Source organism: Aegilops tauschii, chromosome 1 (assembly GCF_002575655.3).
Source record: "Aegilops tauschii subsp. strangulata cultivar AL8/78 chromosome 1, Aet v6.0, whole genome shotgun sequence".
Classification (NCBI taxonomy): Eukaryota; Viridiplantae; Streptophyta; class Magnoliopsida; order Poales; family Poaceae; genus Aegilops; species Aegilops tauschii.
In genome coordinates, this window is record NC_053035.3 from 352,934,109 (window position 1) to 352,955,837 (window position 21,729).

At 48.0% G+C, this 21,729-nt stretch overlaps 2 protein-coding genes across 3 annotated transcripts; one reads left to right on the top strand and one right to left on the bottom strand.

Annotated features, from left to right (window-relative positions):
• Nucleotides 1–991: 991 nt before the first annotated feature.
• On the top strand, nt 992–5,582 carry LOC109778332 (kinesin-like protein KIN-14J). Its single transcript, XM_020336882.3, has 13 exons — nt 992–1,260; nt 1,357–1,482; nt 1,565–1,695; nt 1,831–1,924; nt 2,033–2,383; nt 2,623–2,902; nt 2,977–3,138; nt 3,296–3,511; nt 3,618–3,655; nt 3,812–3,975; nt 4,048–4,161; nt 4,256–4,297; nt 4,401–5,582. The coding sequence occupies exons 1-13, from the start codon at nt 1,191–1,193 to the stop codon at nt 5,202–5,204; spliced, it is 2,592 nt and encodes an 863-aa protein (XP_020192471.1). The 5' UTR covers nt 992–1,190; the 3' UTR covers nt 5,205–5,582.
• A 223-nt stretch (nt 5,583–5,805) lies between these two features.
• On the bottom strand, nt 5,806–9,327 carry LOC109778330 (pentatricopeptide repeat-containing protein At1g43980, mitochondrial). 2 transcript variants are annotated; one of them, XM_073498036.1, is made up of 3 exons: nt 7,006–9,327; nt 6,371–6,902; nt 5,806–6,283 (listed from the first exon to the last, which is right to left on the bottom strand). In XM_073498036.1, exon 1 carries the CDS (start codon nt 9,188–9,190, stop codon nt 7,217–7,219), a length of 1,974 nt encoding a protein of 657 aa, XP_073354137.1. In that variant the 5' UTR covers nt 9,191–9,327; the 3' UTR covers nt 5,806–6,283; nt 6,371–6,902; nt 7,006–7,216. The 2 variants fall into 2 exon arrangements, with proteins under 2 accessions (XP_073354137.1, XP_045083409.1); XM_045227474.2 differs by lacking the exon at nt 5,806–6,283 and having other exon boundaries at nt 6,626–6,902; nt 7,024–9,300.
• Nucleotides 9,328–21,729: the final 12,402 nt, after the last annotated feature.

A 21,729-nucleotide genomic window follows, 5' to 3' on the forward strand; every position in this document is an offset into this window, starting at 1 on the left:
AACCGTTCCTAGCACCGTGCAACAAGGGTTGTAGCTCGCGCCCCCCATGGTTGCAGCATTGGGTTGTGTCGCCCCCACTGCCCCTCGCCGTCAACGCTCAGCGCACCGGTGCCCATTCGCCGCCCCTCGTCGTCGTCTCTTGGGTCATCGTTACGGCACATAACCTTCGCATCAAAACAAAAACGCCGGATGTAGCTTTTGATGGTGTTGGTTGCAGCCCACCGCGACGGCACCCGTCGTTGTTTCAGCACCACTTCGTCGGTTGAAGCAAAAACACTGGTTCCACCTTCCGTCGATAACAGTTCCAGCATCTACATCACATGGTTGTAGCTCTACTACTAGTTGGTTCCAGCAAAAATCAGAGGATTGTGAGTCGTCGCCTCCGCCCGCCCTTGCTGCAAAAAAACCAACTGTTCTAGCACCCCCATTACCCGGTTGTAGCAAATCGTCAACGATGGTGTCTTTGTTGCAGCTCCGGTGAGCACGGTTGTAGCATCTGCGAGCATGGTTGTAGCAAAAATCATTGACGACGGCGTCGCCGGTTGCAGCTGGGAGTTCAGAGGTAGGGGATTGGGAGTAGAGAGAAACGAGTGACAGCGAGTGGTTGCGCTGCATTACGGGGATAAGACGAAGAAGTGCATGAAGGCACACGTGTGTTAGCGAGCGAGGCGTCCGGCGCAACGTTCGGCCGGCGCGCCAGATACAAGCGTTTACCAATAGCTTTTGTTCTTTTTTGCTTATATATATACTGAACCTTGTATCGTTTATTTTTCAAAAAATAAAATAAAAGATACAGTCCAGCTGTTTCCCTGGGGGGGGCGGGGGGGGATCCTGAATAACGCGCACCGTGTAGGCGTGTGAACACAGAGCACGGGCGAAGGCACGGCAGAGACGGAATCCAGGCCGTCGATCGAAGCATCGAAGGCTCGCCGAAACGGGCAAGGAAACCGCAATAAAATCGCCTCCCGTCCCCAACGGTCGTCTCTCAGCAGTCCGCAGCCCCAATCCCAAACCCTCACAGGTTCAAAAATCGAATCCGCCGCTGCCCAAATCTCACATTCCTCTCTCTCCGTCTCTCGTCTCCTCCCCCAATCTCGTCTCCGCCCTCCGCCCTCCGCCCCCGAACGCCCCGATTCACCGACCCGAAGATCCCCGCCCCTCCCGCTCCGCTCCGGCCCCAGATCGCGGCGATGGGAGCGGATCCGGACGCCTCCTGCCCCTCGCCGGCGGCGGCGTCTCCGTCACGGCAGCCACGACAAGGTACGCGACGCGCGGGTCTGGGGTTCCGTCGTGGGGAGATACCGAGGTGTTGAGTTTCTCTTGGTTGTCTCACGGCGAGGGTTTTCTTTTTGGCAGGCGAGGAAGAGCTCCGCGCCGTGGAGCCCGTGGACCACCGGAGCCCGCACCGCCACGCGGATTCGAGCCCTGCGCCGCCGCCGCCGCCGCCCGCGTCCGCCGCGCCGGTGCCGCAGCACCCCGAAGGTACGGTCCTTGGTCCTGTTTGCAAGCAATTGAGCGCTAGGGTTTGTTGGTATCCGTTTCACGGTGCGGGATTTGTCCCCAGTGTCAGGCGAGGACGCGGTGCTGGCCAGCGAGGAGGCGGTGGAGGAACAGCCCGCCCTTGAGGAGGGGGTGGTGGAGGCGGAGGCCGCTGTTGCAGGAGGAGAAGGCGAGGCTCTCCGCAGCTTCTTGGAGGTGGGAAATTTTGGGTTCTTGCGCTCAGATCTCGTGAATTTCTTAGCTCCTAACATTTTTTAACTCCTGAGAGTTTTCTCCATTATATCTGCCCATTGTGTTCTATGCCAATGATTTCTAGATATCTTCCTGCAGGAATTCGGGGATCAAGCAGATGACTGCATTATCCCATCTCCGCGCCTGAAGGGGATCGCAACTCCTGACTGCCCTGCTGCCCTCCAATTCCTAGGTACACAGCCAAGCATAATACGCACCTTGCTTACGGATGGATGGTAAAACTTATTTGCTTAATTGCTTGCAGATCATTGACATTTGATCTTGTTTATTGTACCTGTAGGGGCGAGGTACAATAGCCTGATGGAGAAGCACAACAGCCTGATGGAGAAGTACGAGCAGCAGGTGGCTAAGTGTGCCGAGGAGTGTGCACCAAGGTTTGATGGCTTGAAGAACAAGTACACGGTGGAGTGTGCAGAGCGGCGTCGTTTGTACAATGAGCTCATCGAGCTGAGGGGAAACATCAGGGTATTCTGCCGATGCCGCCCTCTAAGTTCCGATGAGATCTCCCGTGGCTGCTCATCAGTGGTTGAGGTTGATCCGTCCCAGGAGATGGACCTTCAGTTTATTCCCACGGAAAAAGAGAGGAAGACCTTTAAATTTGACCATGTTTTTGGACCGGCTGATGATCAAGGTATTAACTGTCCTTACTCTGCTTGACATATACCCTAACCTTTGTTTCAGATTCATAGTTTTGTGGTATGAAATGGAGGTTAATCGCATATCCCAGGCAATATGTTGTAGTAATAATTTGATTGAACTAATTGCATATGCATTGCTTCTCCGAATCTATTTTATGCACAGAGGGACTACATGATTGTATAGTTGAAGGATGTTGAATCTAATGGGTTTTATTCTAATTGTTTCCTTCAGAGGCTGTATTTGCTGAGAGCCTGCCAGTGGTGAGGTCAGTGATGGATGGTTTCAATGTATGCATCTTTGCATATGGGCAAACCGGAACAGGGAAAACCTTCACTATGGAAGGTGTTCCAGAGAATAGGGGTGTTAATTACAGGGCTCTTGAAGAACTGTTCAGGATCTCGGAGGAGAGAAGCTCATCTATCTCATACTCATTTGGTGTGAGTATCTTGGAAGTCTATAATGAAAAAATCAGGGACCTTCTTGATGACAACTCTGAACAAACATCAAAAAGGTACATCTCCTTTCTTATCATTTATCCTGACTCTGTAGTAAGGAATGGAGCTTAATATCATGTTGCATCTGAAGGTTGGACATAAAGCAAAGTGCTGATGGGGCACAAGAGGTGCCTGGCTTGGTTGAAGCTCCAATTTCTACAATAGATGGTGTGTGGGAGAAACTGAAAGCTGGCGCTAGAAATAGATCTGTTGGATCAACCAGTGTCAATGAACTGAGCAGTCGCTCCCATAGGTATCGCTTCTACAGTTGTATGACACTCGTTCTAATTAATTCAACTCATGATTGACTGTTAACAACTACTCCTAGATTCAAATTAGTATACTTGACATATTAATGACATTATTTCAGCAACGGGATAATGATATCTGGACTTCTGTTGTACTTGCAGCTTGGTTAGGGTCACCGTTACGAGTGAGCATTTGGTGACTGGGGAAAGGAGCAGAAGCCACATGTGGTTGGTTGACCTTGCTGGAAGTGAGCGCTTGGCTAAAACTGAAGTAGAAGGAGAGAGGCTGAAGGAGGCAAAGTTCATCAACAAGTCACTCTCTGCACTGGGTGATGTTATTGCTGCCCTTGCCTCCAAGAATGCCCACATCCCATATCGGTCAGTCTTATTTATTATCCACATGCTTCAACATCTGCCTTGCTCAGTTACTAAAAGAAGCATACCTCAGCTGAGTCTTACCACTACTCTTTGCTGTCAAATGTAGGAACTCCAAGCTAACTCATCTGCTCCAAAGCTCGTTAGGTAAGTGACTTTCTAAAAGAGTTATGCAAGTGCACTGATTTCTAGCTAAATGGTTATGATTATGTCTCGTTTTATTGAACTTGCTTATATGCACTGGAATGTCCAAAGACAAAAATGAAGAGATAAAGAGTGTTCACCTTGCATTAACTGTTGCAGGTGGAGATTGCAAGACACTCATGTTTGTGCAGATAAGTCCAAGCTCTACAGATTCAGGAGAAACTTTATGCTCGCTAAATTTTGCTAGTAGAGTTCGAGCTATTGAACATGGCCCTGCTCGTAAACAAGTGGATCCAGCTGAAAACTTCAAGATCAAGCAGATGGTACTTTATTTCTGACCTTATTGAATAATTATAACATGATTCAGCTATTGTATTAAGTGGAAATTGTTCCAGGCCGAAAAGCTCTGCCATGAGGAAAAGGAAAATGCGAAGTTGAACGAAAGCTTGCAACTGATGCAACTCAAGTATGCTTCTCGTGAGAATGTCTTCAGAACTCTTCAAGATAAGGTATGTGGTGCCAACCATAATTGCCAACTGACAGACTATAAACCAATTCATATATGGAACTAAGTTTTTAACATATATGAATGTTGTGCAACAGATAAGGGAGACTGAGCAAGCCTGCAGAACTCATCAGCAGCGGGTAAGTAAGAGATTCAGTTCTGCTTGTTTGAGCAAGCCTGCAGAACTCATCAGCATGTATTTTCCTATGCTGGTCTGTGTTTATGACAGTTCTATTTGTACAGGCTAGAGAGCTGGAGAATGAATTAGCTAATGAGAAGAAGGCTGCAAGGGATACGGGTAAATCCGTGAAGCCATCATTTGCAGCTCCTGTGAGGCAGAGACCACCACTTGCTCCTATGAGGCAGAGACCACCAAGCAACAACATGCCACAACCTTCAGGCCCTTCCAGACTGAGGTTTGCTGGTAAGGGATCTTCAGTTCAGAACAAAGAGAACATCCCTACGGCGAACAAAACCGTTGTGGACAAGACTGCTGGCAAAGCACGGCGGGTATCTTTGGTTCCCATGATGCGGCAGATCCCTCTCCAGCCCAAGAGGCGATCCTCGATCGCGATCCTACCAAGCGAGAGAGAGCGGATGTCCATATTTCCCGAGAAGAAGGCAATGTCACGACTGTCCCATGTCCAAATGTCAAGAACAGCAAGACCACAGGCTTTTAACTCAATTCCAGAAACACCACAAGCAGCAGTCGATGCAACTCCAGATGTCAGAGGAAAGTTTAGAATGGAGTTTGGCAGCAGCAGCAGGTTCTCAAGCCCTCCAACGCTGTCCATGCGGAAGTCAAGGAACAATATCTCGTCTCCGCAGCAGAGGTTGAGGATGCAGTCAGGCTCTGGAAATGCCAGCAAGCTATGCTTCAGTATCCAGAAGAGAGTAGCTCTTGGTTCACCTGCTCCAGCAAGAACGACTTCCATGACGTCTGGTACTGGCATCTTTGATCCAGCTCTGCGCGAGCAGATAATGGCAGGGAGATTCGGCAATGCGCAGAGGGTGTTCAACGGCAAGAGGAGAATGTCCGTCCTCTAAGGTGAAGAAGATCGGTTCGGAATGTTGAGACAGCGGTGCGGAACCGGGATGCTGAAGGAATGTGGTGGTACTTTTGCTTCCTCGGAGAAGACCAACCATGGCTGGGGCTGGGAACTTGTGTTGATAAGAGAACTTGTAACTTGTGTTAGGGTTCTCTTGGCGATGATAAATGTCTACTTTTAGGGCTGTGTATAATTATACCCTGACGGGTTGGTTGGTTGGATTAGCCTTTGGCATCAGTCTGGATGCTCTTTCCCCCCTAGAAGCTGCTTGCCTATTATGCTACTTACTGATAAGAAAACTAGGTTCCAGTTATTCATATCATTTGTTTGGAATGATATATATATATGTTACATGCCTCAATTATTCTGACTTGAATTTGCTTGTCTGTTGCCTGTTGGTTCTGATTCCTTGCTAAGTAAATTGTAAGTAAATTGTGTTTCCATGCTACTACTGGTTGCAGCAATCCAGTAGCCAATTTGTTAGTTCTTGGTTCACCTGCCGACAGGATATTTGCCAGTGAAAATCATCACAGATCCTGTTATGTGGCTCGATAGAATCAGATGATGCACATGTAAAGAACACAAGCCATCAATAGGTCTTCGAAAGCCGGATTCATCTGCCGACAGGATACTTGCACATATCAGTTAAACCAGGACCGAATACTGTTTCCCAACTCGGTGGTGCAAATTTAAACAGATGAACGGACTGGTTTACAAGAATTAACTGTTGTAGAAGTAAAATAATTTATGTAATCTGAACGCACGAACATTCAGATTTAAAAGAATAATCAGTAATCAGCAAAAATTGTAGGCCCTACATAGCTTGCTCTAGCAAAACTCATGGGCGCTACCGCTATAGCTCAAATCTTTTCATCCATTGACACAATGAACCTGAACCGGCAGTCTCTGGTGAACGCGCTGCATGTTTCTCCAGCTGCAAGCAGCAGCTCCCAAATGACTCCAGGTTCACTTTCAGCCTGAAGTCCAGATTAAACAGCAAATCCAACTCAGGCCGATTCATCTCGCATGCACTGATTCCTCCCACCCTATGCATGTTAGAATGCACTGTTGAAAAACCTGCAACACATGTATTACTGGGAAACCTGTGCATGTTTGTGATATAAAGATAATACAATTGCAGTTGCTGTGGCAGTGGGTACTTACGCATCATCAGTGAATTTGGCAGCAACACCACACCTGTAATTAGCAAGCGATGAACACTAAAGAGCATCATGTGCACATTTGCTTGCTAGCTATCTCTCCATGTAGACAAGTGCCAACACAAAGCAAGATGGCCCGCACTCGGCGTACTTGAAAATGCGTTCTGCATAGAGCTGTATACCTGACATTAGAACCTAGTACTTTTTTATTTTTCTGAATGGACCTGCCAAGATACGTTGCAAGAAGCGACAGCACCTGTGGAAACTTGGTATGTCCTTTCTTTGATTGTGATACTGTCAAACCACATGCCAGGTAGCTCTCCAAATGCTTAGATGACCCCATAGGTGCTTGGCAGCAGTTGCCTGCCCTGCTCGTAACTGGACGCCGTCCACATGCGCTTCTGGCCCGTGGTGGCATCGACGAGGGCATGCAAGTGCTATTATACATCAGTCTATCAGATCACACTAAGTAACCGCCCGATGGCAAAATCCTATACGGTTCTAACAAGAGACCACCACCAACCTGCGTACAAGATCTGTAGCAAAAAGATTTCAAGTAAATTAATCAGTCAGTAAGACAACATGGCGTCAAGTAAATTAATCAATCTGTAAGACAAGATACTATACGCATCAACATACATAAACACGAAGTAAAACCTGATCACTGTTCTTTGCCAACATACTGGATCATCAGATTTCTGCACCCTCTCGGGATAATGGTCTTTTCTTGGTGCTCATAGTGCTTGCCTGCTTAACAATATGTAGCTTAAGCTGCCTTACTGTCAAGTCAAGGTAACCGCATGACCATTGTGAGACGGTCCTAGCTGAATAATTACGTTAGTTGCACAGCTCACAGAGTGCAATCCAAGAACTGCTGAAGGCAATCAAATCCCTTTCTCTTCTTGGGATCTTGTGTATGAATTATATCAACACAACCAGGAGCATGAATGCGATCCATCATGGAGATCTCATCCATCATGTCCCAGAACAATAGGTCTAAAACTGCATACGTAGCTTCGCTTCCTTGATGCAGTATTTGTTCAGATGTAAACACATGGATTTCATTCTTGATGCAGAGCCAGCTACATTCCCCAACCTTCTTTGCACCTAAAGCTTCCATTGACCTCCACATCCTGGCCATGCTTTCCCACTTACATCTTGCACCATACGTTCGAGCCAGAACAGTGTACGGCAGTGACGACTGAGGCTTCAGTTTCAACATATTCTCTGCGATTGACTCTGCCATGGCGAAATCTCCTTGAATCATGCAAGCCTCGAGAATATTGAGGAGGGCAGCAGTATTGCACTTCTGCAACTTGTTCTGGACTAGATCTTCTGCCTCTCTAAACAACCCTGCACGGCTTAACATGTCAGCCACACATGCATAGTGCTCCAGGCCAGGGACGACATGGTACTTGGCTTTAAACAGGGAAATTATATCCATTGCTTCATTAACCAGACCTCCCAAGCTACAAGCAGATAAAGCTCCGAAAAGAGTAATTCTATCTGGCTTGACGCCACAGTCCAGCATCCACCAAAACACTCCAAGAGCTTCCCTACCTCCCCCATTCTGCGATAGACCGATGATCATTGTATTCCATAACACCAAATCCTTGACACAAACACTATCGAAGAGTTTCCTGGCATGCTTCAAGGAACCTAACTTACAATACATGTCAATGAGAGCAGTGGCAACAATCATATCATCCTCAAACCCACATTTATATACCAGTGCATGGATTTGGGTGCCCTGCTCCATCAGACCAAAACACGAACTCCATCTCAGCACGCTTGCAAAAGTGAACTCAGTTGGAAGAACGGCATTTCGCAGAGCAATCACAAAGAGGCCCAGAGCATGCTCCATCAAACCACTCCTGGCATAGCACGATATCATTGCGTTACATGTTTCTGAGTCCCATTTGGTTAATCCCTCGAAAAGCCTGACAGCATCAGGTAGTCTGTCAGACATGGACAATAGGCCGATCACAGCACTACAGATGATAGAATTTGACAGGAGTCCTGTTTTGACGCAAAGGGCCAAGAGCTGGTCACCCTTAGCCAAATCCTCAATATCTGTGCACGCGGTAAGCACCGTCGACACACTGCATTCGTCAACCGAAAACCCATGGCTTCTAGTCAATCGGAAACACTCAAACACCGCACTGCTCTGGCCATCATCCTTGTACACTGACATGACAGAATTCATCGAAACCATGTCCAATTCGTTCATATTCCAAAAGACGCGCATGGCATATTCCAAGAGGCCGACACGCCGATACATGTCGACAAGCGTGTTGCCGACGACGGCATTGTGTTGGGCAGAGCCGTGACGGACAGCAGCTGCATGAACCTGCATCCCGTGGGGGGCAGAGCAGACCGCCGACGAGACAATGGAGAAGGTGAAGGCGCTAGGCCTGACGCCTAGCTCCCTCATCCTGCGCGCAAGCCGGAGCGCCTCGTCGGCGCGCCCGCTTCGAGAGTAGCCGGAGATGATGGAGTTGTAGGCGACGGTGTCCCTGTGGGGCATTCCGTCGAACAGCCTCCGCGCCGCCGGGAGGTCACGGGACTTGAGCAGCGCGGCGAGGAGGATGTTGCGGGAGAAGCGGTTGGCTGCGCCGCCGGGCGCGTGGGTCAGCAGGGCGATGGCGGCAGGGGTGGCGCCGAGGCGGGAGTAAGCGGCGGCGAGGCAGTTGGCGAGGAAGGGGTGGCTGAAGAGGCGTGAGGAGCGGAGGAGGCGGGCGTGGAGCGCCGCAGCGGCGGACAGAGAAGCGGAGCGGGCAAGAAGCGCTGAGAGGGCGGCGACTGTCGGGCTGTCCCTCACCATTCGGCCGCCGTCACCCTCCGGCGCCGACAAGGAGCCTTCCTGCCCCCTGCATCCCTGCCGGCGAGGCTGCGGCCCTCGACTCCGGTTGATGCCGTGCTGGAGAAGTTGATCAGAGCTTTATGTATACTACAACCAGTAAACCAAAGTGGAAGCATCAAAGGAAGTGAATTCTTTTTTGAGTTCTAGCCGCTTTCTTTTGAATCCAAGTTCAAATTAGATTAGAAAGACCCCATTTGCTTTCTTTTTGGATAAAGAGTGAATTTATTAGCTAGCAATAGGAATACATCCAGCTTTCATAGTTGTCTTCTTTTTCTTCCGAATAGTTTTCATAGTTGTGTCCGGTAGAAAAACCCTACATACCTATCAGAATAGGGATACATTCTGTTTTCATAGTTGTGTTTTTTATTGCGGATAGTTTTCATGGTTGTATTTGATAGAAAGACCCTACGTGCCAGCGTGAAGAGAACCCCCCCCCCCCCTAGGGTCTCGCAACTAGGGTTTTCCAGTCTTCAAGTGGCGACGCCGCCATGAATTCATTCTTCCGGCTCTCCGCCGTTCACAAGTCCTCCCTCCTTCTTGGGCCGATCTTGGGGACAACTCGCTTTGTCTACCCGACCTTGGTTGGACGACGGGAGTGTCTAGGGTCTAGAGGTTGTTGTCAGGCTTCTGCGGGTTTTGACAATGGTGGAATCACATGAAGGGATTGGTTCTCGAGATCAGGGGATGAATGAGGCCACCAGGTTGCTAGAGCGGCTAAACCTGTAGGATGAAGAGATTGATGATCTGGTTTGGGAAGAGGAATTGGAAGTGGATGAAATCAAGCTGAAGTGTCTCGCGTTTGGTTGTCTCTTGACAGGAAGTTTCAGTCATAGCGCTCTGTTAGCTAATATGCGGGCAACATGGAACCCAGCTCAAGCAGTAGTGTGGAGGAGAATTAATTCCAACGTATTTGCAATTCAGTTTAATTGTATAGGGAACTGGAACAAATAAATGCATTAGGGTCCATGGGAACTTCGCGGATATGTTATTATTTTATTAGAGTACGATGGCATCTCAAGTCCTGAAAAAGTTAACTTGACAAGCTTGAGACTTGGTGTCAGATACACAGATCGCGTGATCGAGTGCTGAGAAGTAAGTCTTCCCTTGAGAACTTGGCAAGTAGGATAGGTGAGGTACAAGAGGTGCAAATTACCTTACCAAATGGCTTTGTTGGTCAGGTGTTAGTAAAAGTTGACACGTTTTGTTAGTTTTACAAGGGGTGATGGTACAGAGAAGTATCGGGTGAAGTTAAAAAAGCACTCAACTTTTTGTCATGTGTGTGGAATAATGGGACATTGGCATGAGGAATGCAAAATTGGTGAACATGCTCAAGCAAAATTTGAATGCCCCCATCATACTTGCTCCAATGAGAGGTAGGGAAGGAGGTTGTGGAGGGTGTGCAAATGGAGGGGGTCGTGGGGCTGATAATGTCGGAGATAGATCCGGCAGATGTCTCGGTATGGTATCCTAGCTAGGCGACTTGGCAAGATGGTAACAGGAGGCAAGGTTTACCCAGGTTTGGGCTCTAACGGGGGAGATAATTGTAACACCCCGTATGTAATCTTGCCATATTTGTAACTCCGACTCTTGCCATTTTCGGCTATGTGTTATGATATTCCCTCCGTGGTCGGGTTTTGTCTTTCGTTTTGCATTTTGTCATGTCATGCATTTCATATCATGTCATCATGTGCATTGCATTTGCATACGTGTTCGTCTCATGCATCCGAGCTTTTTCCCCGTTGTCCGTTTTGCAATCCGGCGCTCCTATCTCCTCCGGTGCACCCCTCTTGTTTTCTTTCGTGTGCGGGTGTCAAACTTTCTCGGAATGGACCGAGACTTGTCAAGTGGCCTTAATATACCACCCGGAGACTACCGGTCAAGTTTCGTTCCATTTGGAGGTCGTTTGGTACTCCAACGGTTAACCGGGCATCCGTCAAGTCCATTTAAGTGTCCAGCAAAACCCCCCTCAAAACCAGCCCAAAACCCACCAAACTCTCTTCCATGCTCTAGGTCGTTCGATCACGATCGTGTGGGCAAAAACCGCACCTCATTTGGAGCCTCCTAGCTCCCTCTACCTATATATATGGGCATCCCGAAATACATCTGCAGTCCAACCCTAGTTCGTTTCCCCTCGCGCCGCCGGACGTGTCCGCCTCCGGCCGGAAGCGTCCACTCCGCCCGCCGCCGCCACGTGTCGCCGCCGCCTTCTCCACCGCGCCGGCCCGCGAGCCCGCCGCGGGCCCGCCGGCCCGTTCACCGCCGCCCGCGCCCCGCGCCTGCCGCCTCCACCGCGCCCGCGCCGCCGCCACCTTGCTCCCCGCCGCCGCCGCCGCCCCTCGCCGCCTCTCCCCCGCGCCCTCCGGCGCCCTCCTCCGTCGCCGGCCCGCCGCCTCCACTCCGACTCCGGCGGCCGGAGCCCCGAGCCCGAGCCCGAGCTCGAGCGAGTCCCGATCCAGATCTCAGTAGCCCCGTTAGAAAACTTTCTCGTTTCACTTTGTCTCGCTTTCTCTAGAATCTCTAGAAAAAAGAATAGCTCTATCCTTTATTTAATATTTAATAATAAAATAATAAGAGACTATTAAATAAAAATGAAAATACTACTAAATTAGAACCTAATTAAGATAGTAGGACTAATCTATGCAGTATAATTAATGAGAAGTAATACTATAAAATAAAAATAAAGAACTCTATTTCGACTTTCTCGTGCCCTTATTTTTTCTGTCTTGATATTTTTCCAGCATATGCCCCTGTTCGTGATGCCATAACTCCTTGCATGTAACTTCGATTCGCGCGTGTAATATGTCAAATTGTTCGCCTCGTGATGCTCTTCGTTTTGTTCAATTGCACCACGTTCATTAGAGGTCATCTTGATGCCCAAATCTCTGTTGGAAGAGGGCTAGTTGCTGTTATTCTCTGGTTCTTAGTAGAACTTGGAGATTTGTCATTTTTGTATCATTTAATCTGTGCATCTTTTGGGCATGAGCTCTACATGTGTTTTGATGTATGCCATACCATCTTTCCAGTGGTGTAGTCCATGTATTTTTGGGATCTCTGTGGTGACTAGCAAAAGCATTCAAAGTAGGCTCCATAATGTTTCTGATTTCAGGGACTTAGTGATTTCTCTTAGTCCTTGTCTGCTGTTATTTTGTTGCCATGTAAACTTGAGGCTATAGAGATATCCATGCATATTTTGGTGATATTCAGTAAGGTTGTTTTGTATCTACTGTTGTAATTGATCCATTCCTGCAATTGTTTGCAATTATGGAGTGCCATAGCATGACTCAATCTTGCTCTACTTTTGCTATAAAATATTTCTGGCAGGTTCTTAACATGATATTCACTTTTGCCAAGCTTATTGTAGTTGATCCATATATGCTATGCAATTGTTCTTGCCATGGATAGCTTCATAAACATGTCATATTGCTGTATATGTGCTTGGTTTGTCATGAATTGCTCTGTAGTGAGTGCATTAAGCTCACAAAGAGGACTACATATTATTATTTCTGCCATGCTCTGTTTTCTGCCAAGTCTGAAACCTGATAACGAAACTTGCTATATTTACATGCTTGCCATCATATCTTCTGGTCCTTTTTGGCTTATGGTCAGTAAGGTACTTTTGTCATGTGCATTTAGTAGAACACTGCCATGCCTTGTTTTGCTATGTTAAGTTCCTGTAGCATATTGATTTCGTGCTCTGAACATTGCTACCTGATGCTGTTTTCTGCCATGTCCAGTTTTTCACCAAGTCTGTGATCCTGTTATCTTTTGCACTTTTGCCATGCTTGTTTGAGCTTGTTATGTTGTGAACTAGCCGTAGCTCAGTGTTCATGTTTTGTCAAGCATCTCCTGTAGATTATTGCCATGTGCTTTTTTGCTATGTTGGGGTACTGTAGCATTGTTGCTTGTTGCATTTTAAGTGCTATCTTGTTGTTTATCGTAGATTAGTGTCATTCTTGTTTTGCTTGCCATTTGCAAACCGTGCATCCGATTCCGGTGATCTTTATATCGATTTCGACCGAAATCATCTCATCTTTTCAGTGGCATGCTTGGTTTGCCAAGTTACTGCCATGTTCATCATTTTTCCTTCCGGAGCACGTATATGCATCGCACATCATATCTTGCATATCATACATGTTTTGCATCATGTTGCTTGTGCATTTCTCGTTGTTGATTGTGGTTCCGTTTGTTTTTGTTCTTGTCTTAGGTAGAGCCGGGAGACGAGTTCGTGAACGAGGAACCTGTTGAGTACGCTTACGAGGATCAAGCGTTCAACAACTCTGAGAACCTTGCAGGCAAGATGACCACCCCTCGAAATCACTTCTATCTTTGCTATGCTAGTTGTTCGCTCTATTGCCATGCTCCGCTACCTATCACTTGCTATATCATGTCTCCCATTTTGCCATGTCAGCCTCTAACCATCCTTTCCTAGCAAACCGTTGATTGGCTAAGTTACCGCTTTTGCTCAGCCTCTCTTATAGCGTTGCTAGTTGCAGGTGAAGTTGAAGTTGGTTCCATGTTGGAACATGGATATGTTGGGATATCACAATATCTCTTATTTAATTAATGCATCTATATATTTTGGTGAAGGGTGGAAGGCTCGGCCTTATGCCTGGTGTTTTGTTCCACTCTTGCCGCCCTAGTTACTGATATACCAGGATTATGTTCCTTAAGTTTGCGTTCCTTACGCGGTCGGGTGATTTATGGGACCCCCTTGACAGTTCGCCTTGAATAAAACTCCTCCAGCAAGGCCCAACTTTGGTTTTACCATTTGCCACCTAAGCCTTTTCCCCCGGGTTTTCGCGAGCCCGAGGGTCATCTTTATTTTAAACCCCCGGACCAGTGCTCCTTCGAGTGCTGGCCCAAACCGAGTGATGTCCGGCGCCCCCTGGGCAACCAGGGTCTATGCCAACCCGACGTCTGGCTCATCCGTTGTGCCCTGAGAACGAGATATGTGCAGCTCCTATCGGGATTTGTCGGCACATTCGGGGGCTTTGCTGGTCTTGTTTTACCATTGTCGAAATGTCTTGTAAACCGGGATTCCGAGACTGATCGGGTCTTTCCGGGAGAAGGTTTATCCTTCGTTGACCGTGAGAGCTTATGATGGGCTAAGTTGGGACACCCCTGCAGGGTAATATCTTTCGAAAGCCGTGCCCGCGGTTATGAGGCAGATGGGAATTTGTTAATGTCCGGTTGTAGATAACTTGTCACTTGACCCAATTAAAATACATCAACTGCGTGTGTAGCCGTGATGGTCTCTTCTCGGCGGAGTCCGGGAAGTGAACACGGTCTGAGTTATGCATGACGTAAGTAGGTGTTCAGGATCACTTCTTGGTCATTACTAAATGACGTCCGTTCCGTTGCTTCTCTTCTCGCTCTCATTTGCGCAAGTTAGCCACCATATATGCTTTTGCTGCTGCAGCTCCACCTTATTACACCTCCCTTTCCTATAAGCTTAAATAGTCTTGATCTCGCGGGTGTGAGATTGCTGAGTCCCCGTGACTCACAGATTCTTTCAAAACAGTTGCAGGTGCCGACGATGCCAGTGCAGATGATGGCGTCGATCTCAAGTGGGAGTTCGACGAGGAACGTGGTCGTTACTATGTGTCTTTTCCTGATGATCAGTAGTGGAGCCCAGTTGGGACGATCGGGGATCTAGCATTTGGGGTTATCTTATTTTCATCTGGATTTTGACCGTAGACGGTCTATATGATTGTATTTTGGATGATGTATGAATTATATTTATGTATTGTGTGAAGTGGCGATTGTAAGCTAACTCTTTATCCCATTCTTGTTCATTACATGGGATTGTGTGAAGATGACCCTTCTTGCGACAAAATCACTATGCGGTTATGCCTCTAAGTCGTGCCTCGACACGTGGGAGATATAGTCGCATCGTGGGCGTTACAATAATACCCTACGTTCTGCTTGTATATATTGTGTTGGAGTGTGTACAACGTATAGGTAACGTATCAAGGGATTGTAATGTGTTCTATGACAAGCCCTGCCCCCAGCTTATATAGCGTACCGGGGATCCTAGGGTTACAGAACTAAGTCTGTTACGTAAGTGGAGGCAGAGTCCTCCACGGCTCTGGTATCTTCGGATTATACTTCAAGTCTTTTGGAATCTTCATGTACTTCATCATGGACCGCCCCAAAGTGGCATAAGACAGAACTTGCCTAGGGGTCCGCGGCTCGGCCAATGATACGTCTCCAATGTATCTATAATTTTTTATTGTTCCATGCTGTCATATTATCATTCTTGGATGTTTTACAATCATTTTATAGCAACTTTATATCTTTTTTGGAACTAACCTATTGACATAGTGCCCAGTGCCAGTTGCTGTTCTTTGCTTATTTTTTACTTCACAGAAAATCAATACCAAACGGAGTCCAAACGTAGCGAAACTTTTTGGAGATTTTTTCTGAACCAGAGGACACCTGTTGGGCCAAAGAAGTACCAGAGGGGGCTCCGAGGGGAGCACAACCCACCAGGGCGCGCCTGGGGGCCCAGGCATGCCCAGGTGGGTTGTGCCCACCTCGGTGGCCTCGCGCACCGCCTCTTTGCTCTATAAATACCCCAATATTCCAGAAACCCTAGGGGAGTGGACGAAAATTAATTCCAGCCGCCGCAAGTTCCACAACCACCAGATCCAATCTAGACACCATCACGGAGGGGTTCATCATCCTCATTGGTGCTTCTTCGATGATGCGTGAGTAGTTCATTGTAGACCTACGGGTAGCTAGATGACTTCCTCTCTCTCTCTCTTTCTCTCTCTCTCTCTCTCTCTCTCTCTCTCTCTCTCTCGATTCTCAATCTATGGTCTCTTGGAGATCTATTCGATGTAACTCTTTTTGCGGTGTGTTTGTTGGGATCCGATGAACTTTGAGTTTATGATCAGATCTATATTTTTATCCATGAAAGTTATTTGAGTTTCTTTGATCTCTTATATGCATGATTACTTATAGCCTCGTATTTCTTCTTCGAATCTTTGGTTTAGTTAGGCCGACTAGATCGATTTTTCTTGCCATGGGAAGATGTGCTTTGTAATGGGTTCGATCTTACGGTGCTTGATCCCAGTGACAGAAGGGGAAACGACACGTATGTATCGTTGCTATTAAGGATAACAAGATGGGGTATATTTCTACATAAATAGATCTTGTCTACATCATGTCATCGTTCTTATTGCATTACTCCGTTTCTCCATGAACTTAATACACTAGATTCATGCTGGATAGCGGTCGATGTGTGGAGTAATAGTAGTAGATGCAGGCAGGAGTCGGTCTACTAATTTTGGACGTGATGCCTATATAATGATCATTGCCTGGATATTGTCATGATTATTTGAAGTTCTATCAATTGCCCAACAATAATTTGTTTACCCACCGTATGCTATTTTTCTCGAGAAAAGCCACTAGTGAAATCTACGACCCCCGGGTCTCTTCTTTATCATATTTGCCTTCGAGATTTATTTTTATTCGCTTTTATCTTCAGATCTATATTTCCAAAAATCCAAAAATACCTTGCTGCACTTTATTTTATTTTACATTTATTCGAGATCTATTTATCCAATTTATCATATTTTTATCCATCAACTCGACAATTCCTGGCACGGTTACCCGAAAGGTATTGGCAACCCCTTTAACACGTCGGGTTGCAAGTATTTGTTCTTTGTGTGCAGGTACCATTTATGTTGTGTTGCGTGATTCTCCTACTGGTTCGATAACCTTGGTCTCATCACTGAGGGAAATACCTACTGTCATTGTGTTGCATCATCCCTTCCTCTTTGGGGAAATACCGACGTAGTTCAAGCCGCAATCAGCAAATCAGGCGGGAACCGACACGGTGGAGATCCCTTAGCCGAGACACTCTCAATAGCACATGAACCGGCCTTCAAGATTGGATGCACCTCTGTCACTCTGAGTTGCACGTCGTCTTCGTTGACCATGCTTGAAACAGGTTCAACGAAGCGTCCCCCGAACAGTGTCTTCATGCAGCTGGCCTCCAAATGTCCAGTTGCCCCCGAGGTGACGTGAACCACCTCGATCCTAGAAATGTTGATGGAGATGGCTGACCTGCGCGCAGGAAGGATTTCCCGCGCATCCAACCACTTGGCGGGATAAGTTCCCGCATTGTGCAATCAAAAGTCATTGTGCCTAGTGCTAACGAGCCAGACCAGTGTTATCCATGGGCCCACTTGGCCACATGTTTGCTTTGACCTGACGGTCAACATGACGTGCGGGAGTGGGCTAGGGGGCCAACCAGGCCACCTCCCATCAGTAACTGACGTGCGCCTTGATACCCGATGGGATTAACAGCAGTGCCCTTGGTTCCCACACGTGATTAACACAATTATGGGGAAGTGGGAGGGGATTTAATGCCACATGACGAGATTAACCTGCCGCCAATTCATTTTCCCTACTCCCCGTATAAGGGATGAGGCGATACGCTCTCATTCCTCTCGCCTTCGTCTTCTTCCTCGCACTCAAGCTCTCCGCAATAAGCATTGTGCTGCAATGCTTTCGCGACAAGGGTGATGTTGCAATGCTTACGCAGCAAAGATGGTGTTGCAATCCTTTTGCAACAAGGGGGTTGTTGCAAACAAGGACGCGCTTCAAATGGTTGATCTAACAGTTCGAGATCGCGTGATTCGATGGTCGGGAACCAGGCCGATTAGGTTTCCTCTCAAAACACGATCTAGTAAGGTCTGTTGGGTCGAACTCTCCTCCATCGATACAGAAAAAAGAAATAACTCTCCTCCATGGCCAGCCACCGCCATCGATCTGAGACTAGCCGCTTCCGTCCGCTCCCCGCTGCATATTCTTCATTGTTTTCACCCTCCAGACACACCCCGTCTTACTATAATCGGCGAAAGAGGATGGTATTCTGAAAAGAAAAGAGGAAAACCTAGCAATATCTAGTCTCTGAATCTCTGATCGATGGCGGCGGCTGGCCATGGACAGACGGCGGCGGCAGTCCCCTATTGCTACCTATTCCGATGCTTCTGTCGCTGGCGCCTAAACTGCTCGGACAGCATCCAGCGCTACGCCCCCGGCATGGACTATCGGCACACCCCGGACGGCGCCGATGACCGCCCACGGTGGTCGGTCCTCGTCGGCTGCACGTGCGCCGACCAGCACCTCCACAACCTCCGCCTGCACCGCTTCCGCGTGACCTCGTGGGGCCGGGTCATCGGCCACAGCAACGACCTGCTCGAGCCCTTCTTCACCGTGCACCCGGAAGACAAGGAAAACACGGTCTACGCCGAAGCCACGGCCGCGCTAGCTCCCGGAGGCCGCCGACTGGACGTCATCTGCACGCACTATCCTCCGCCCCACCTGATGCGTCCCGACGAGCTGAACATGCCGCCGAAGGCGGTAGCCATCGATCTCGTCAACAAGTCAACGTCCCAACTGGAACCCCTCCCGTTCCTGAAAGGGTCATACCACGCCGTCTCGGCCCATGGCGAGCTCTGGGCACCAGCCGTATTGACAGAGAGAAGCGAGGACAGTCCGGGCATGTTCAGCTGGCGCCTCCTTGTTGCCTCCTTGTGCATAGGCTTGACAGAGGAGGCGACGGATGGGACGTGGTTGCCAGCCACCACTCCCTGGAACGGCTGGAGCGTACATACCAATCCCTATTCGCTGGCCCTCGGCTCCGGGGCTACGCTGTCATCGACGACAAGTTCATCCTGCTGTCACTCGTCGACGGCACCTTCTTCTGCTTCAACTGCGCCACCGGCTCCTTGACCCGCGTCCGTACCACCGACAAGGCCTCCGAATACGAATGCATCTCCGGCAGGGCAGTGCACGTCCAGGAGGAAGGTGCGATCTACTTCATCAATGGCACCACGCTGTTCGCCTACAAGTACTCGCCGGAGGAGGAGGAGGACGCGCCGCTCGAGCCGCCGGCGATGGTCGACATGCTGTGGCCGTACTACGACGAAGGGCGTGGCTTTGTCGTCCAGCTCGCCGGCCAAATGCTGTGCGCGGTGTGGATCAACATGTACGAGGCGTGCAGCTGCGGCGCGCGGCATGCGATGATCACCACGTTCCGCGTCGGGAGCGCAGCCGGATCAGACGGTGAAGGCAGCCGGCCTGTCCGCAGCATCGAGGTCTTGCACTCCACATGCCGCAGGGTGGACATGCTCAGAGAAAAATCATATCAGTACAATCACTATGACACTTTTGCCACTTTGCAGTAAGTGTGCCTGCATTTTAAGTTCTAATAATAAGTTGGTTTCCGCTTGAACAAAAGTTGGAAGTGGGGTTTCTACTTGCTCTTGATTGCATTAGTACTTTATAAGTGGACATCATTTGATGAAAACTATCAAGAAGTTGCTGTGCTGTCATTTACGTATTTGACTTAATTTGTATATTTTTATTGGTGAACCAGGGCATATGCTGACGATGCATACAAGGTGGATGATACCTCACTGCCTGCAATGTTCGGAGGGTTCAGCCACCCTGTTGAAGATTCCCAAGAACTTCTTAAATGCTGCAGGTTCGATTTTCTCGTCTTCAGTTAGTTCAAGTACAACTTTCTGATCATGTCTTGGGTGATGCTGTAACAATTAGTTACTGGAAACAGCTTCTCTTAAATTAGTTACTGGGCTTCTGCTACTCGATCTGGGAGCATTCACCTCACTTGTGTGCTTTAACGATTGCAATTTCCGCCTGCAGGAATTATTTGAAACGAAAAGGCGAACTGGTTTGGACTGCAGACAGTCTGGTGGACTGCAAAGTGGTGACCAAATGTGATGTGTCTTTCATATGCCAGGTTGATCAGCAATCTGTTTTATACCGGATCTCTACTACTGGAGGAAAGTTGAGATGTGATGCAAGTGTGCTAGAACCACAGTTGTGCCTAGACAAAATTAGAGATGGAGGTGCCAGTGTAGATTTCCCTGCAACCTGGCATTTTGTACATGACGGATCCCAGTTGTTTGTCATCCCTTCTTTTCCAGACCATAGCCAGTACAAGATTGATCTGAGCAGCATGTCCTGCTCCCTCGTCGAGAGCAGACGGCGTGATATCTATTTTTCGGCCGTCTTCCGAGCCGGTGGAGACATTGTGGCCATAGGTGAGAAGTTGATGGCTGTGTACACTCTCGATAGGCAGAGTTTACAGTGGGTCCATCGCCGAACATCGGGGGATTTGGATTTGGAGCAAGAGATTAAGGTTTCTGGATTCGCAGACGTAGGCGACGGCGCATTTCTGATCTCAGATTTTGACACGGAGAGGTGCTTCCTGTGTGACTTGAGGCATGGTGGCAAGTGGTTTGTTGTGGAACCACCAAGTATGAGCAGGTGGCTCGGCGAAATCGGTTTGCTGAACGGGCGATGCATATTTGCGGAGGGTTTCGTATATGCCTGCTGGGACGAAGGCCTCGAGGCTTATGAGTTGGCTCAAGATGATGGAGAGTTTATCCTTGGTGCTCCCATCGTGCTGGAATTTCCCTGGCAGAAGTTCTCCGACAGAAGGTTTATGAGCTTTGAGTGTATTGGTAAGGAGGAGGACAGCATCTCTGCTGGTTGCATTGTCTTCTGCGTGATCCAAGGGTATTTTACCGCGGATCCTTTTACTGATAGCCATTCCCTGACTGCCACCACCGTGATCGTGGAGCGTGAAGATGCACCCAAAGGGAAAAAACGGCCTGTCAGAGTCAAGCATGTTGATGTTGCTGTTTCATCTGTCCGTCATGAAGAGCCCATCTTGACAAACTACGCTTTTGCTTTATAAGCATTTTGATCCAACTCCATCTACTACTGTGCTTTGTCTTTCTCCTGAATAATGAATAGTAATAAATATGCATGTGTACTACTATCACATTATTTGTATTGTTTTATCTTTGTACTCTGGTGACAAGTTGTTCTTTGATCCATAGGAAAAGTGGAGGAGAAGCATAGGAATATGAATTTTCCTTTCCTTGCACGTACAATCCCCTCTCGATTAATATGGATCGGAGGGAGTAGTTAATTTTACAATCCCCTCGTGACTAGAATTGTGGCTTTCTTTGCGACTGCCCAGATATCAACTCTGGTAGTCTAATTAAGGGATAACGTTTGAGGACTGCCCAGATAACACATAAAGAAATTTAAAGCTGACAGAAAAACACCAGTATGGATGGTTTCTCCCCCTCATAAAACTAATTGCTTATGTTACTTACAGATAACAAAACTAGAGTAGCGTGGGGGTGTTGAAGCTGCTGGTGGTTCCAGTCATTTCATAGCATCTGTTTCGAATGATATGCTACATCACTCAAATATTCTGACTTGAATTTGCATCCGAGGTGTTGGTTCTGTTTTCATGCTTCGGCGATGTCCCTCGTAGTTATAGTCTCGTGTTCAGGAAAGTAATTCGTTTTATAAATTCCTCGTCGCAACAATGCCGGTGAAAATCATCACACATCCTGTTATGCGACTCAACTGAATCAGAAGATGCACAGAGAACGAACACAGGCCATTCACAGATCTTGGAAAAGCCAGATTCATCTTGCCGA

Bases quoted from the DNA above. Each gene is read 5' to 3' on its own strand.
- LOC109778330 (XM_073498036.1), bottom strand. From the start codon at position 9,190: ATGGTGAGGGACAGCCCGACAGTCGCCGCCCTCTCAGCGCTTCTTGCC.
- LOC109778332 (XM_020336882.3), top strand. From the start codon at position 1,191: ATGGGAGCGGATCCGGACGCCTCCTGCCCCTCGCCGGCGGCGGCGTCT. The intron at 1,261-1,356 runs GTACGCGACGCG...TCTTTTTGGCAG, and splicing joins GTCACGGCAGCCACGACAAG to GCGAGGAAGAGCTCCGCGCC. The intron at 1,483-1,564 runs GTACGGTCCTTG...ATTTGTCCCCAG, and splicing joins GGTGCCGCAGCACCCCGAAG to TGTCAGGCGAGGACGCGGTG.